This window comes from Maniola hyperantus, chromosome 20, assembly GCF_902806685.2.
Source record: "Maniola hyperantus chromosome 20, iAphHyp1.2, whole genome shotgun sequence".
Classification (NCBI taxonomy): Eukaryota; Metazoa; Arthropoda; class Insecta; order Lepidoptera; family Nymphalidae; genus Maniola; species Maniola hyperantus.
The window spans coordinates 10,460,139-10,476,921 of NC_048555.1; the positions used below are offsets into that span (position 1 = coordinate 10,460,139).

The 16,783-nt window shown below is 38.5% G+C and overlaps 2 protein-coding genes across 5 annotated transcripts in view; one reads left to right on the plus strand and one right to left on the minus strand.

Annotated features, from left to right (window-relative positions):
- Positions 1–95: 95 nt before the first annotated feature.
- casp (Fas associated factor casp) lies at positions 96–13,774 on the minus strand. Its single transcript, XM_034979447.2, has 16 exons — positions 13,643–13,774; positions 13,130–13,198; positions 12,529–12,652; positions 11,635–11,760; positions 11,254–11,425; positions 10,495–10,639; positions 10,058–10,183; positions 9,323–9,443; positions 8,440–8,585; positions 7,764–7,918; positions 6,339–6,475; positions 5,031–5,193; positions 4,444–4,540; positions 3,766–3,906; positions 3,004–3,081; positions 96–2,709 (listed from the first exon to the last, which is right to left on the minus strand). The coding sequence occupies exons 1-16, from the start codon at positions 13,679–13,681 to the stop codon at positions 2,629–2,631; spliced, it is 1,920 nt and encodes a 639-aa protein (XP_034835338.1). The 5' UTR covers positions 13,682–13,774; the 3' UTR covers positions 96–2,628.
- Positions 13,775–14,764: 990 nt separating this feature from the next.
- The window catches only part of Tsp (Thrombospondin), a 31,069-nt gene continuing 29,050 nt past the window's right edge, over positions 14,765–16,783 (plus strand). For all 4 annotated transcript variants that reach the window (XM_069505495.1, XM_069505496.1, XM_069505497.1 and 1 more), the window contains exon 1: positions 14,765–14,929. The gene's annotated coding sequence lies outside the window, so the exon portion shown is untranslated. The remainder of the gene's footprint in view (positions 14,930–16,783) is intronic.

Sequence of the window (16,783 nt, forward strand, 5' to 3'; positions counted from 1 at the left end):
TGGAAAGGTTACGTTTGAAATGTATATGAGAAAGAGGGTAGTTGATATTTTCTTTTTAATTTAAGGTATTTTTAGGCTTCACAATTAACTATGCATTGTTATTGTACATCATTTATTAAAATCGTTTTACTCCAATTCACATACAGTACCATTTATACAAATATAATTCAAGAATTATTTAATATAGCCGCAATTAAACACGTAAAAAGTTTCTTGAGGTATACAATTCAACCAGGAATTGTTTACAAAGAATATAAACCCAGCGGTTGTCTCGAATAGAGGCTACACAAAAACAAACGGAAAATTGCTAAGTTTATCTTTTACAGTGAAGTTATAATTATGTTTTTGACATTTAGCGATCCTCGGGCAACAATCGCGACCTCAGGCAAACGCTTGACCACAATCAAACCTGTTGGAAAGTGATGATGTGGCTTAAGAAGGGACGCGTTTACGTAGAAGATGCCTATTCACTTTCGTTAACGTATAACCTGTAAATGTTATTTTAGCTACAAATTGCTGTAAATTATGCTGATAACTATTATCGAGCCATATTTTGGCGCCTACACGATTTTATCGAACAAACTGCGCATAATGGCTTACATTGTTAAGAATTTTAACCGGATAGTTATTCGTTTACGACTTTGTGTAGATTCTATCGAAACAATATTATGTATTAAATAACGCAGCGATTGGAATCCTAAGTACCTTAAACCGAAGGAGCTATGTAGTTTCACGGCGACATTAAAATTATAGCTCTATTTCCTATAACATAAGGTAGAAATTGTATAATATTTTTATAGTTCTTTTACCAACACTTCAGGGAAATTTTGTAAATAATTTTAAATACATATCAAAAATTGCGGACCAGTAGGATTCGAACCTACGTCGAGGCGTCGGGCGCGAACCCAGAATACGTAGGTTCGAATCCTGCCGGTCCGCAATTTTGATATGTATTTAAAATATTTTAGAAATTGTATTGCTTCAATAAAAACTGACTACGATTTGGGAAGATCATCGCAAAATCTCAATCGCAAATTTTGTAATACAGGGATAGATTTCTATTGAATAATGAATGAATAAATATTTTCTTATAAACATAAAATTATATTGCATTTATTTACAAATTAAAATAACAGGACACACTGGTATGTATAATTATTATGATAATGATTTCGAGCCTTGATTATGTGGTAAATACCAAAAACTTCTTGTAGAATATTTGTGTTTTATTTTCAAGGAAACCTTTTTTGGCCAGTTATTTCCAGGCGAATTTATCGTCCAATTTATATTTATCGTAAGATCACAATATTACGTGTCACATTCGTGTAAAAAAGATTTCATTACTTGTATTTTAGCCAACATTAATGGAAATTAGTTTTATTTTACGTAAGAGGGTATTTTTGAAAATTTAGATTCGCGGGTAGTTGTGGCTTTTTCTGTATCGTGAAAGGAATACGTATACGTTGTTCTTTGTTGATTTTAAGTAATGTGATGTTATATTTCGGTTTTTGTTTGTGTATTGTGTCGCTCTATAATATTTATTTTCATTTATTTAAGCGAGTGTTATTGAAAAGATTCGAGCGTAGTTGCGATTATTTGTATTGGAAAACGATTACTGCTGCCCACTGCCTGACTGCCCAAAAAAGGATTTTCAATGTTTCCAGGGTTCATGTACTACTTGTGCGCGATAAGTTGAGACTCGCCTGGCATGCAACCCTCCGCCCGCTTCCCCTGTAACTTCCCCTCAAGCTCCCATATTGTACTGTAGACAACGCCATTTTTTTAACATCTTAGTCTCGTACTTGCTTACGTCACGCAACGACGACGCGCTCCGATTTTTGTCTACAGTACAACCACGCGTCTGTGGTGTCACCGCCCCCCAGGTCTCAACTTATTGCGCACGGGTAGTATGTATGTGAGTTTCTTTACTTTATCAAGTAATTATAGGTATATGACTCCACCATAACTTCTAAATTACGGGATAGATTTGTTTAGCATTGGAACTCTTACATCATCCGGAGTTGATATAAATTAAAAAAAATCAATATGGCGGCTGTATCGCGCCATTTTCAGATGTGAATAATTTTACTTTTTAGTTCAGTTTTGACAGGGCAGTCGTGTTTTTTTGGTTTTTATGAGGGTATTATTGAAAAGATAGATTCGAAGGTAGTTGTGATTTTCTGTGTTATGAAACGATTGTTCTTTAGAAATATTAAGTAATGTGATGTCTGTTATAATTTTGGTTGTGTCGCCCTATAATATTTATTTAAGAGGGTATTTTTGAAAATATGATAGGTACTGGAGGGTAGTTGTGGTTTTGTCTGTATGAAGCGAATACGATCGGCGGTATGTTACTTAGTTCATTTTTGAGTGCTTTTTAATTTTTATGAGGGTATTATTGAAAAGATAGATTCGAGGGTAGTTGTGATTTTCTGTGTTGTGAAACGATTACTTTGTTCTTTTTAATATTAAGTAATGTGATCTCTGTTATAATTTTGGTTGTGTCGCCCTATAATATTTATTTAAGAGGGTATTTTTTAAAACATAAGACTGGAGGGTAGTTGTGGTTTTGCCTGTGTGAAACCAATACGCTCGACGGTGTGTGGGCACGGTACAGTGGTGACTCGCTCACCGCTCCTCCAGCATCACAGTCTCTTGCGGGTACAGCTTGAGAGCTTTAAGTGTGCTGCTGGGAGGTTCCATTGTGAGCTGGAACAACACGAAAATTCATAATAATTTATCCATACTATCACTACCCATATTACTAATGCGAAAGTGTATTCGTTTGTCCTTCAATCACATCGCAAAGATCGACGTGATTTTTGCATGGGTATAGACTATAGTTAAAGACCTTGCGAGTGACATAGCTACTTTTATCCCGGAAAATCAAAGAGTTCCCACGGGATTCTTAAAACTTAAATTCACGCAGGCGAAGACGCGGGCATCAGCTTTGATTCAAAGCGAAATTAATGAAGGTAAAATAACTGTAATAGTGATACTCACGTCTCTTCTAGGCCAGCTAGCTATGACCTTGTAGTTTTCTTGGGGGTAACCTTTCGACGCGAGGTAATCTAATAACGCCTGAAACAAAATATTCGTATAAATATAAGGAAGTGTCTAGACGGGACACAAGCGTCATCCATACTTAATATCCTAGAGAAAAATATAATTAGAGCCTCTATAGCTCAACGGTTAAAGGAACGGACTGTAATCCGAAAGGTCGCCAGTTCAAACCCCACCCGTTGCACTATTGTAGTACCTACTCTTAGCACAAGCTTTACGCTTAGTTGGAGGGGAAAGGGCAATATTAGTCATCATGATAAACTTGGCTATTATTCTGTATAAAAAAATGCAAATGCGATATTGTGTCTGTTTGTCTGCTAGCTTTTCACGGCCCAACAGTTTAACCAATTTTGATGACAATCGATACAATACCCAGACGTTTTAATCACTAGTGTGAACCGCGGGAGAGCTCTTCGGTACTTATTCTTGGTGTGTTGGGGTAATTACAGCCAGGGACAACCCTCCACTTCCCATGGCCCCACCAACCTCTCGGTTATATGGTCAGTTCGGTAGTTGCTCTGGGCATTTTTCCGGGGCGATTTCTTGACTCCCTACAAATTATCTTATCTCTTTTCCCCCCTTAGGGGCTAGACGTAACTAGCACAGCTATATTCCTCGCTGCTCCTCCGTGGTTCCGAGCTGGCTGGTGTACGCTCTGAGCTGCTTCGCCTCCTGTGCCAATGGTGTGGTGGTGGTACTTACGGCCAGCGTGTCTTGCGCGTAGAACCTCCGCTCGAGGCACTCGTGGTGCGGCGGCGGCAGACGCACGCGTACGCGCGCCACCTCCGCCGCACCCTCCGCCGGCTCGGCCGGCACGCGCGCCGCCGCGCCCGCGCGCATCGCCTGCGAACATACGAAATACTAGTTTGTGATACTGATGCCTTAAGGCCTAGGGAGGCGCGGAGCGTCTTTGAGGATTCCGGACCTAAAGCCAACGGGACTCTATTACTAAGCCTCCGCCCGACGTCTGTCAGCGGACTGTATCTCGTGAACCATGATGGGTAGAAAGTTGCAAATTTTCATAAAAATATGTGTTTCGCCGCTATAACAACAAATAATAAAAATTGCAAAATGGCCGCCATGAAAATTTAAAAAATTAAAAACTAATTTTTAGTACGATGGTACGGAACCCTGAATGTGCGAGTCCGGCGCTCGCATTTGGTCGATTTTTTTTTCATTATTAGAATTGGGAAAGAGCTTAATCACGACGGAAGTTTTGATTTGAAAAATGGCGTGATTATCTCAATCCGCACCCTGGAAAGACCTCTAAAATGACACCCATAACGATGTCTTTCAATTATTAGAAAGGCGGCGGCTTTTTGCGACCTTTGTAAAGCCGCGCCCTAAGCTAGGCTCCTGAAATAAGTTTGGGAAACTTACCTCGTTCTTGGCCGCTTCCATAAGTCTTTCGGATTCTGCTCTCTCCAGTTCTTGATTTCTTTCTAGTTCTTGCTGCTTTTTTACTTCTTCTTTTGCTCTGTGTACGGGGAAAAATTTAAATTTACTTCAAATGACAGAATTTGCCGCCATGGCTCCAAATAGCTAGAACCCAGAGCCGTGAACACATGCTTCGCGGCTCTGGGTACTAGCTCTACTCTCGAACTCTACTTTAATAGAAAAAATATTTTGATGCATTATTTTGCTAACAAAACAGTGCTACATTTTTTTTTCATAAAAATGTACGTGAATAAATTGTCAATCTATAATATAAAAATGAATCACTAAATGTGTTGCTCATCGCAAATCTCGAGAACAGCTGAACCGATTTCGCTAATTCTTTTTCTATGATATTCCTTGAAGTACGAGGATGGTTCTTACGGAGAGAAAAATTTAAAAAATTTGAATCAACTGTTAGGCGGAACGAAGTTCGCCAGGGTAGCTAGTATGTTATATATATTTCGAATTCATAATAAAGATTTTAAGATATGAGCGTGGACAAAGACATATTTCGTAGGATTTGACCTCACCTGTCAGCCTCAAGGCTGCGTTGGTAGGCCTCGTCCTGCTCGCGCTTGACGCGTTGTCTTGCGTCTCGCTCGCGCTCCATCTTTGCGTCCTCCTCTTTTTGTGCCGCGAACCGCTCTAAAGCCTCCACCAGCCCGCCTACTAGCTCAGATACTCCTACGTTACCTAAATGTATAACACAAAGCTATGATAGCCTAGTGGTTAGGACGTCCGCCTTCTAATCGGAGGTCGGGGGTTCGATCCCGGGCACACACCTTCAACTTTTCGGAGTTATGTGCGTTTAAAGTATAGTAAATATTACTTGCTTTAACGGTGAAGGAAAACATCGTAAGGAAACCTGCATGCCAGAGAGTTCTCCATAATGTTTTCAAAGGTGTGTGAAGTCTACCAATCCGCACATGGCCAGCGAGGTAGACTATGGCCAAAACCCTTCTCACTCAGAGGAGACCCGTTCTCCGTAGTGAGCCGGCGATGGGTTGATCATCATGATGATGATAGCACAAAAATCTGTTTAAAAACTAACTTGGCAAATATTCGTTTAAAACTTCGATAAAGTAAGTGTAAGTAAGTGTAAATACTATCCAACACACCTAGTTTCTCCTTTCACCAAAGGTTGCCTGGTAGAGATTGCTGTGAGCAATAAGGCCGCCTTTGCATACAATTATTTTTTTAGTTTTAGTTTCTTTGTTGTGTTATATAATATTTTTTGTGTGCAATAACGTATTTCTATCTATCTATCTATCTAAAGTATTACACTGGATGAGCTGACTTTTTTCGGGAAAAAGTAGCCAATGCCCGTCCCTGGGATGGAAGCTACCTCTGTACCGTGTATTTAAGTTTGTTTTTAAAACTTCGTGGCAAATCTTTGATATTCAAGTCAAGTCAAGTCAAAAAAAAAATTTAATATACGTAATAAATTACTCTTTTTGATGGTCAGATGTTGGATTTGTAAGATATAGTGGTGAAAATTATTACGTAAATTTAAAAGGGGGCGTCCATAAATTACGTGAGATGCTTAAGGGGGGGAGGGGACAGGAAATTCAAAAAACACCTCACGTAATTTATGGACGCCCCCAAACTAAAGGTACGACGTTTCCAAACGCGCCCAGGTCTGAGAAGAGCCCATCTATCGAGAACTATCGGTTTTTCGAACTATGTGCCTTGCCCATTGCCACTTTAGCTTCGCCACCCACTGAGCTAAGTCGGTTACTCTGGTTCTCCTATGGATCTCCTCATTTCTGATTTGATCACGTAGAGTAACTCCAAGCATGGCTTTCTCTTTATAATATTGGCGTAGAAATGGTACTGACCGTTAATAACCGAGTATATCTCAGTGTTGGAGCGTACACGCATTATGATGATCAAAGCGGGCAATCTCTCCACGGGGATGCTGCGGATTGTCATACTAGCCACCGGACCCAGCGCGCTTGCTATTGACGTTAACAACCTGAAAGTTACCGTCAAAGTTATTTAACAACCACTATCATAAAATTATACATAGTATAAAACGTTAATTCTCATTCAAAGTGTTGCACAGAAATAAAGGCATTTCAAAGAAGTTTCGATACCTGTAACGTGTCGCTACTAGATGGTATTAGTATGAATAAAAAAAATATGTAAATGTAAGCTCCTGTTGCGCAACTGGGCTTAAGAAGGATAGGCTGTGGCCACAACACTGCGGTGCGACATCGCATCGCTAAAAACGATGCCGCATCGCGAAAAATTTTATCGCTTGCGGCATCGTACGAGAAAACTCTGACCATTTCTTCTATTGAGACATTTTATTTTATTTTATTTGTTTTTTGCAATCAACAGCGATATATACAATATAATTTTACATAATAACAGACTGAAAATAAGGCCAAATAGGATTACAATTTTTTACGGATTACTTAAATAGATATTAAATATAAATTTATAACAGTACGTTTGATAATTAAACAAGCTTTACAATAATATAATAATATGAAAATATAAAAGTCAATTAACTAGTAAAAATACCTAGTAGGTGATTCACAACATATGTATGTGTGTGTGTATGTGTGAGTGTATGTGTCTGTGTGTGTGTGGGTGTGTGTTTGTGTGTGGGAGAGAGAGTATGCGTGAGTGCGTGCTTGTGGGTTTTGATATTATGCAGATTTATGTACTATTATAGATACTAGTATAATTATTATCAGTTACATATTATTATTTTTCCGATGCAGTTTAATTATTTCCTTTTTTAATTGCATTTTGGACAGGTGAAAAAGGTCGAAGTCTGAGTAAATTTTATTATAGGTTTGCGCCAGGCGTAAAATTATGGAATTTTGGGCGTAGGTTGTATTTGATTTCGGTACACACAATAGCTGAGGTACATGGACCGCACTACACGTATCCTACTTCTCCTTGCGTTAAGACGCATCAAGAAAAACACACACAGTACAGAATGGCACACAGAGAGGTGTGGACACCGATTGAAAACCGTCGTCGTATAGCAAGTTTGTACGGTGCGGCACCGCATCAGAAATGTGCACAGTGACGACCCGACGTCGCATAGCAGTGTTGTGGTCTTAGCTTATTATTTATTATTTACTAAATATAAATAAAAGTCATCATCATCATCATTATCAACCAATAGACGTCCACTGCTGGACATAGGTCTCTTGTAGGGACTTCCACACGCCACGGTCTTGCGCCGCCTGGATCCAGCGGCTCCCTGCGACTCGTCTGATGTCGTCGTAAATAAAAGTACTCACAAGTTATTATTGTGCGGGTCCGTCAGATCCCACCCGTACAGTACGAAGTTAGCTGATAGTGTCTGTAGGACGGTCTCGCATCCCAACAGTTGAGCACAGAACACATTTGACAACACTGATTGCTCGTGATGCAAATATACACCTAGTAATTTTCTCTGAAACAAACATAATATATCAATATTTCGTCCGCGTGGACTTCACAAAATTCAAACTCCTATTTCACCCCCTTAGGGGTTGAATTTTCAAAAATCCTTTCTTAGCGGATGCCTACGTCATAATAGCTATCTGCATGCCAAATTTCAGCCCGATCCGTCCAGTAGTTTAAGCTGTGCGTAGATAGATCAGTCAGTCAGTCAGTCAGTCACCTTTTCATTTTATATATTTTGATACAAAAGTGTGTTTGTTTCTTGGTTTGTCCTTCAATCACGCTGCGACGGAGCAACGGATCGACGTGATTTTTTACATGGGTATAGATAAAGACCTGGAGAGTGACATAGGCTACTTTTTATTCTGGTAAATTAAAGAGTTCCCATAGGATTTTCACTCAATCACGTCAATTAGTTGCTTCGTTGCGACGTGATGGAAGGACAAACCAACAAACAAACACACTTTCGCATTTATAATATGGTTTATTTTTAAAAATAGTGAATCAATTTCGGTACTATTTAAAACTTACATCTCTAGCAGGTTTTAAACAGGATTCCTTAATGGCGTCTTGTAGGGTTCCCTCGAAGAAATTAGGGGTATTGGGACCGTATCTCGCGCGGAACCTTTGAGCAAACTCTATGCAGCCTAGCGCTTCGTCATCCACGTGTTCTGACACTAGATAAAATATTGAATGAATGAATGAATATAAAATTATTGCACACCACAAATTAATACAGAACACATACGAAGCAAAACAAAATATAGGCATGTACAATAATTTGGCAGCCGGTACCTATCGCTTCCTAGCGATCCTTCAAAAAAAACGGGCCCAATTGAGAACCACCTCCTTTTGGAAGTCGCTTAAAAAAGTCTGCCCCTGGGCCAAATGTGCCCATCAAGCTGGCAGCATTGCCACGCTGAATGACGATGGACAATCTTTGGACCAGGTAAGCCCCAAGAGCGCGGATCTGCGATCCTCTTTCCCTTAGTACGGTATAATAACATTGTAAATTGAAAAATTAAAAAGAGCAACCGCCGAGTTTCTTGCTGGTTCGTCTCGGTAGGAACGGCATTCCGAACCAGTGGTAAATTAAAACTACCTGACTATTCATAAGCACTTTTAAAAAGTTTACATGAATAAAAAAACATTCTATTCTATTCTATTCCTTAGGCGCCGGTCTCCCGCGACATCTATAGAGATGGCTTGGCCCGAGAATGTTAGTGCATGTCGCATCACACAGCAGACATTCGTCATTTTGCCATGGGACGAGCGCCAAGCCGTTGGATGCTTGCCGTCTATGCGGCTCAGCCTTGGCGGCTCGAGAACACAGGGCACATTGGCTGAGATGAGTGCCCTGCTATACTTATTACAAATTTAATATACTATGTTATATTAAATAGAATAGACTTACTGAGTGGCTGTAACCGTTCCGATGGCGCATCCACGAACATGTCGTCTTCTGTTGGGAAGCTGTCTCCGTCTTCCACTTCTTCCACCGAACTGTTTTCACTGTCCGAACTTTCTACTATTATCTGAAAAGACAGCTTTCGATGAGAAATACGGCTTCTACTAATCTACTTCATCATCATCATCATCATCATCTCAAGTTGAAGCTGATGATGAAGTAGAAGCTATATTTCTTCATAGGTTGAGATTTTCAACCTATCAACGGCTCACTACTGAGTATGGGTTTCTTTCTCGACAGTAAAATTCTGGACATTACAGATATATTTTTATTATAATATACCAAGGTTTTGATAGATAATTTATAGGTAGAAAAAATCTAAATTGTATCGTCAAATAACTATTTACAATAAATAACCTTCCTGATAGCTACAAAAATAGTACTTTCAATAAATTCAAAAGGAAAACTCATGAGCTGCTTGTAAATAAATGCTATTATAATATTTTGTCAGACCTGTTTTATGATAAAACTTACTGTTTAGCTGGAAAATGCAAAAATCGAATTTTTGTGAACTTTGACCTTGAATAACTTTTTTGCAAAGGATCGATGGGGACTTTTCACAACACACTTATAATGGTGTTCCCAACATTCGTACCAAATTTTTAGCGATGCTATGCAAATTATTGTACCCTTACCTCTACCTTTTGAGCTAACTTGACCGGGATATTATAATATTCTTACCCTTTTATACTCCTTCTGTTTGCTAGGCGCGCGTTTGACAGTCAGTTCGTGCTGCGGCAAGTCTAGCCCTACCATGGCGAGCATTGTGTCATCCAGCCCCATTACTGTAGGCCACCCTGTCCATACCTGAACAAAGAAACATATACATAACTAGCTTATGCTCGCGACTTCGTCCGCGTGGACTACACAAATTTCAAACCCCTATTTCACCCTCTTAGGGGTTGAATTTTCAAAAATCCTTTCTTAGCAGATGCCTACGTCATAAATCATAATAGCATGCCAAATTTCAGCCACGGAAAGAAGTTAGTATAACACTCTCTCTGTTACGTAATCGCAGCCGACATCAGTGTCAAACAAATACAGTATTTACACAAATTTGCGTAGCAAATACTAGGATTTCATGAATTGAAGGAGGTTGAAATACTCTTTGATCTCACCTGATGTCGAACAGGAATGTCTGTGAGTGAATACAGGTCGTTCTTGACTTCCTGTACTGTTTTGGTGCCGGGGTACTTTAGCGAGTACTCCCTCTCGTCGTGTTTGACTCTCAGCATGTATGTGGTAGTTAGCCTTTCTGCTACCCTGGTAACAAACAATTGGCATCATCGTCTCAACTCAATGTCGACCTACTACTGAGAACGTGTTTCCTCTCCGAATGAGAGGGGTTTAAGGCTTTCATAGTCCACCACCCAAGCTAAGTGTGGATTGACAAAACCACAAGAGAAATATTCCAACTTGACCCAAGTCGGTAACTGGATGGGTTAAAATTGGGCGTTTTTGTTCCCTCTGTACCTCGGACAGCACATCCGTGATTATTACAATCTCAATTGTTGTGATTGGCTGAATTTGTGCTATTCGTGTTGCAACAATGCATTGTAGCCAATAGTGGGCGAGCGTCAACCAATCAGAGGCGATTGCGATCGTGACATTGTAGCTGACATTCTACAGCGATCGCGCAGCTGGTTATTATGAGTCATATCTGAAAATAACTGTCAAACCTAAAAGTCGAAATCTTGTTCTCAGTTAAGTTGTATGTAGAAGGTTTTGGGGACCTTTTGCATGATTGTCCAGAGAAAACTCTTACCATTATGGCAATGGAATCGGAATGCAATGGAAAGGAGTCATAACCCTCAATAAGGAGAAATATGATGGAGATAGAAAGAAAAAGGGACGGTAGAATATGAATTGAGCCTTACTCATCATCCGCCATGAGTCTGTCCGCAGCCTTGAGCCGTAGAACCGCATTGCGGGGCAGCCCCAGGCTGGCTAGAGCGGCCGTGGCCGTGGCGCGCGAACCACCTAGACCTGATATCTGTTGTCTGCACACTGGCACGCCGCATACCATCTCTAACCTCTTTTTAAGATCACCTGCAAAATAAGTAACAGCACATTCCGCCTTAAGAGGACAAGTTTGGCCAGCATAATATAGTATAATAATTATACTTCATCTTGAAGGGATGTCACATCCCAACATTGTGAACATTTATGAACCTTCAATCTGTTTATAGTCCAGGGACTGATTGCAGATAGAATATAGACAAAGCTGGAAAAACTGGCAAGGAAAAACTGGTACTTACTGACAGTTGCTGAACCGGACATTTTAATCTCATGTATTTTATTATTACAGTGAACTTGTAGCTCTACTAGGTCAATGGAATTACTTCTAGGCGACGAGGTTGACGCTTGATTACTGTCTTCCCGATCTGCAATAAATTTATACATAGTTCTATGTATAAGTTATATAGACAGGTTGAGATGGCTTTCAGGGTATGAGGCGGGGGGGGAGGGATGCCCGGCACACCCGCACGCCTCCTGACCCGGAGTTCCAACTGGATTTTTAAAACCTAAATCCACGCAGACGAAGTCGCGGGCATCATCTAGTATATTATAATTATAGATATATATAATATCAATAAATGTGAGGACGCATTATACTAATTTACGCTACGTATAAAGAATAATTGTGTCAACGCCGCGTGACTCATGTACAATATTATTATTTTGACCACTTATTACTATTTTTATGGATATTTAAATTTAATAAACTACATAAACATGTTAATTAATTATTGAATTCTGACAAACCTGATTTTTTTTATGGTAAGAAATTAGTACATATTTTGAACAACACTGCCATTTTGATGGGCGTTTAAAATAATTGTTGCAAACTGCACTTGATGATTTTTACAACTAATTAATTGTTTCAATACATTGACAAAATTCCATGTGTCATGTTGGTAAAACTTGTTAAGGACATGTCATTAAATATTGTTTGATGTAACACAGAATATCTACAATATGTCGAATATTAGGGTACTATGTGCTTTAAGGCTACGTGTGTCAAATGTACTAACATCTGATGCCTTTCTGAACCATCTGAACACTTTGTTAGAAGTTCCCTAACTGTTGTGAGCTGTGATATCGGTGGCTGACAATACGTTAGGTGGCATATGTTTAAAGTCATGTCTTACCAGGTGGGTGTGTTTTTGGTGTTATCACAGATATATCATCATCTATCATCTCCACATCATGGGTGTCATTGGACTGAGGCACGGAGCTGCTGCCATCCTGTGGCATTACTCTATTGATTGCAGACTGGAACAAATTACAAGTATGTATCAATTTGTTTCTGACAATGATATACAGCCTTCCAGATGTATACTTTGTCTACATAATAAAAGGCAACTTCTGCCTAAGATTTCAGCTTTTTATCTCCAAGGGTTTAGCCTAGGCCCAGTGCCCAGGCCAGGGTGTGTCAGTCAGTGAGTTAGGACTATTATTATTTCTGATCCCGCAGTAGGCTTTAGGTTTTGTTTTAGGAAGATATACAAATAGTATTCTAAAACTAATATGCATTTGAAATTCTATACAAAAAATGGTTTTACTTTAAAATCTCTTTATAACAAAAAAAATCAAAATATTCTATTCCTAGACATTCATTATAATGAGTACACTGATGTAATGTTGCAAACACTTTTATATTTTTTGTGATTCTCTAACTTCCTTTGTTCTACTTGAGTCTCAAGATCTCTACAACTTTTTAATTAAATAGGTACTTATCACAATACTCACAAGTAAATCCCAATTTGTTTCTTCTAAGTGGTATATGGCTTCAGCAACATCTTCAATATTTGTGATTCCCTGAAAAACACAAATCATTCAAGTAACCATTTTAATTTTATCATGTTAAATTTTTGTTGTTCTAATAAGACAAAGGGTTTGTGGTGTTTCCCCACTAACATTACACCAACATAATAAAGTAATGCGCTAAAAATTCTAACAGTTACCTTGGAAATAGCAATTTTTATATTCGATTTCAAACACAAAGAACGAATGTGGAAACTTCAAGAAAATACACATAATATTATAGAATACACATTTTCCAAACTATGTGAACGACAGAATGTTTAAATAGTCTTATCTAATAGTTATAAAAACCATAATAAATCGTGTTAGACGTAGTACAAAGAGATAATACTAAATACCCAGTCACTGTTTTTGTTCCCCACATAACCTGCACATTTCATAAAATAATTAACGTTCACACGAATGTATATGGTTTTTGTAAACAGCATCACTATTTACCTGAAAATTTGCAAGAATTTCTTCTCGATTCTCAGCCATTCTGATTTATTTAACTCAAAAATTACTCAAAAAAATACAACTCTTCAATAATTCTTCCTATGACATTTAAACATTTGACCATAGACAATGAGAGGTGAGAAGAAACAGTGTTGCCCGTAACTATAATATGCCAAAATGATACCATAGACTCTGTTAAGATAACTTTACACAACTAAACATGTTTCAAGCAAGCCAGCTGTTTTATTATTTAAAGTGTCATGCATGACTCATGAAATAGATTTGTCTGTTTGTAAATGTAATCCCTACCCCTACTTGATTCTTAATCTGAGATTTTAAAAGACCAATGAGGTTCAAAATCGAACATACTCATACCATTAGGTACTCATACCAAGATGATGTAGATGATAACATACCTACTTATCATCATCATGATCAACCCATAGCTGGCTCACTACAGAGCACGGGTCTCCTCTCAGTATGAGAAGGGTTTGGTCCACCACGCTGGTCAAGATTTCACACACCTTTGACAACATTATGGAGAACTTTCAGGCATGCATGTTTCCGCACGATGTTTTCCTTCACCGTTAAAGCGAGTGATATTTATAATTCAACGCACATAATTCCGAACAGTTGAGGTGCGTGGCCGGAATCAAACCCCCGACCTCCCGAGAAGCGGATGTCGTAACCACAATCACGGCTATCACGGCTTTCTTTTATCTACTTATACTAGAAATAAAATACTCGTATATTTATTTTATTTATTTATGCTCGTGACTTCGTCCGCGTGGACCACACAAATTTCAAACCCCTATTTCACCCCCAGGGGTTGAATTTTTAAAAATCCTTTCTTAGCGGATGCCTAGTGCCTACGTCATAATAGCTATCTGCATGCCAAATTTCAGCCCGATCCGTCCAGTAGTTTGAGCTGTGCGTTGATAGATCAGTCAGCCAGCCAGTCAGTCAGTCAGTCAGTCAGTCCGTCAGTCAGTCAGTCAGTCAGTCACCTTTTCCTTTTATGTATTAAGATTAATCAATAACTCCCTTAATTTTTATACTTAATATTATACTTAGTTAGGTTTCGTTACCAATTTAGTTCGCACTTACGCACCATACCATATTATTTTCTCAATCAGTCGAGTATGCGCGTAAGCACTTCGCGCACGCGCACTCGCTACGAAAAGCTCCGAACTTTGAATTTCGAATATCACAGTGCGCGAAAATAGTGATTGAAAAAGTTCCATTAAAAAAAGATATCGATAATTTTTAGTGTTAGTATTTAGCTTTAAGGTAATATTTTTTTAATAAGTAGGTATAATATTGTTATTAATTTAGGAAAATAATAACAGTGCAGTAAATTCTACTAACTATTTTATTTTAGTTTATTTATTAGGAATACACACAATACATTAATTTAACACAAACTACGACACTTATAGACAAACACAGGCTGATAAATGTATCTATAAAATGTGTACACAGCATTTGCAAAATATCTAGACAAATAAAAAGAACTTAACTAACTACTTAACTAAACAATTAATAATTAAGTTACTTAGGAGATGAACCCACCGTAAAATGATAAGAGCTTTTTTTAGACTAGACTAAGAAAAGCTGTTAAAAAAACATTTTTTATGTAGATCACATCCTCTGCTCTAAAGCTATTTACAATTAATTTACTAATTATTTAGTAAGTAGTAATAAGTAGATACATATTCTTTTACTCTCATTTTAATTAAATTAAAAAATAGTAGGTATACCTACCTATTTTGAAGCTCATTACGGTAGATTCTTCATTCATTAGAGACTTTAGAGTATTTATTACTGAATCACACCGAAACGACTACAGATTTGGAGAAGTTCACCTATTTTAAGATACTAAACTGAATCTCTGTCGAGATTACTAAATAACTGATCGAGTGGTTGTCAGAATCTAACATAAGGTAGGTAGGTAGGGTTCCTCAGCCGTGATACCTGCCTGGTTGTGCTAAAAACTATAGCGATCATTATAATATTTTCTTCACTATCAATCCATCAGCAGCCCACTACTGAGCACGGGTCTCCTCTCTGAGCTTGGCCATAGTCCACTAAGCTGGCCAAGTGCAGTGTGCACTAGTAGACTTCACACGTTTTTGAGATTGCACAGTGGAGAGCTATGTCTTATAAACAGGAGATCTCGAGTTCGATTCCTGGCAGGGGTAATTCGGGAATTTATATTTTCTAAATTATCTCTGGTCTGGTCAGGTCTGGAAGCGAGGTTTCGGCCGCAGCTAGTTACCATCTTACGGGCAAAGCCGTGACGCCAAGCGATTTAGAGTTCCGGTACGATGCCGTGTAATTTAAGAGGCCGTATGCTGTAGCGCTCTAACGAGTTTCAGCTCGAGTTTTAAATGTGTGCGTGTACCTCACAATGGCACCGTAATCTGCACTCACACATAGACATGGCATACTTATCTTAGGTCGGACAGGCCTATATTGATACTTTGCGTAGTCGATTCCAAAAATTCTAAGCTCTTATAGAACACAATTTTGGATCTTTAATATGATTTTATTTTATTTTTTTGTTAGATTTAATTATTTTGTATTAAGATGTGTAATAACTTACACAGTTACTTACACATAGGTAAACACCTATAAGAATGCATATTATAAATGCGAAAGTGTTTTTGTTAGTTGGTTTATTAGTTTGCTGGTTTGTCCTTCAATCACAAAACAACAGATTGGCGTAATTTTTTGCATGGATATACCTAATTAAAGTGACAGTGATCTGGAGAGTAACATAAGTTTTATCTCGGAAAACCAAAAAGTTTGGATGGGATAATTAAAAACGTAAATCCACGCGGATGACGTCGCGGGCATCAAACTGCGATGAACAATGGAAGGAACCCGATTACTAACTAATGTTTATGACATTGGTCAATAGAGTAATCTGGTTATCTCGGGTATACCATTGTTATTTTCATAAAGAAGTACTCTCAGGCACGTAATATTACCGTGTCTTAGGTGTGCAGGCAATTGTCTATTGTACAGGTGCTAAGCTTTAGGTAAATAAAATTTGCACGTGCTGAATTCTTGCAGGGACATTTATTGTTTGTATTTGCTTCTAACCGACTTTTCAACCGATCGACAATGGCCCGATTACTA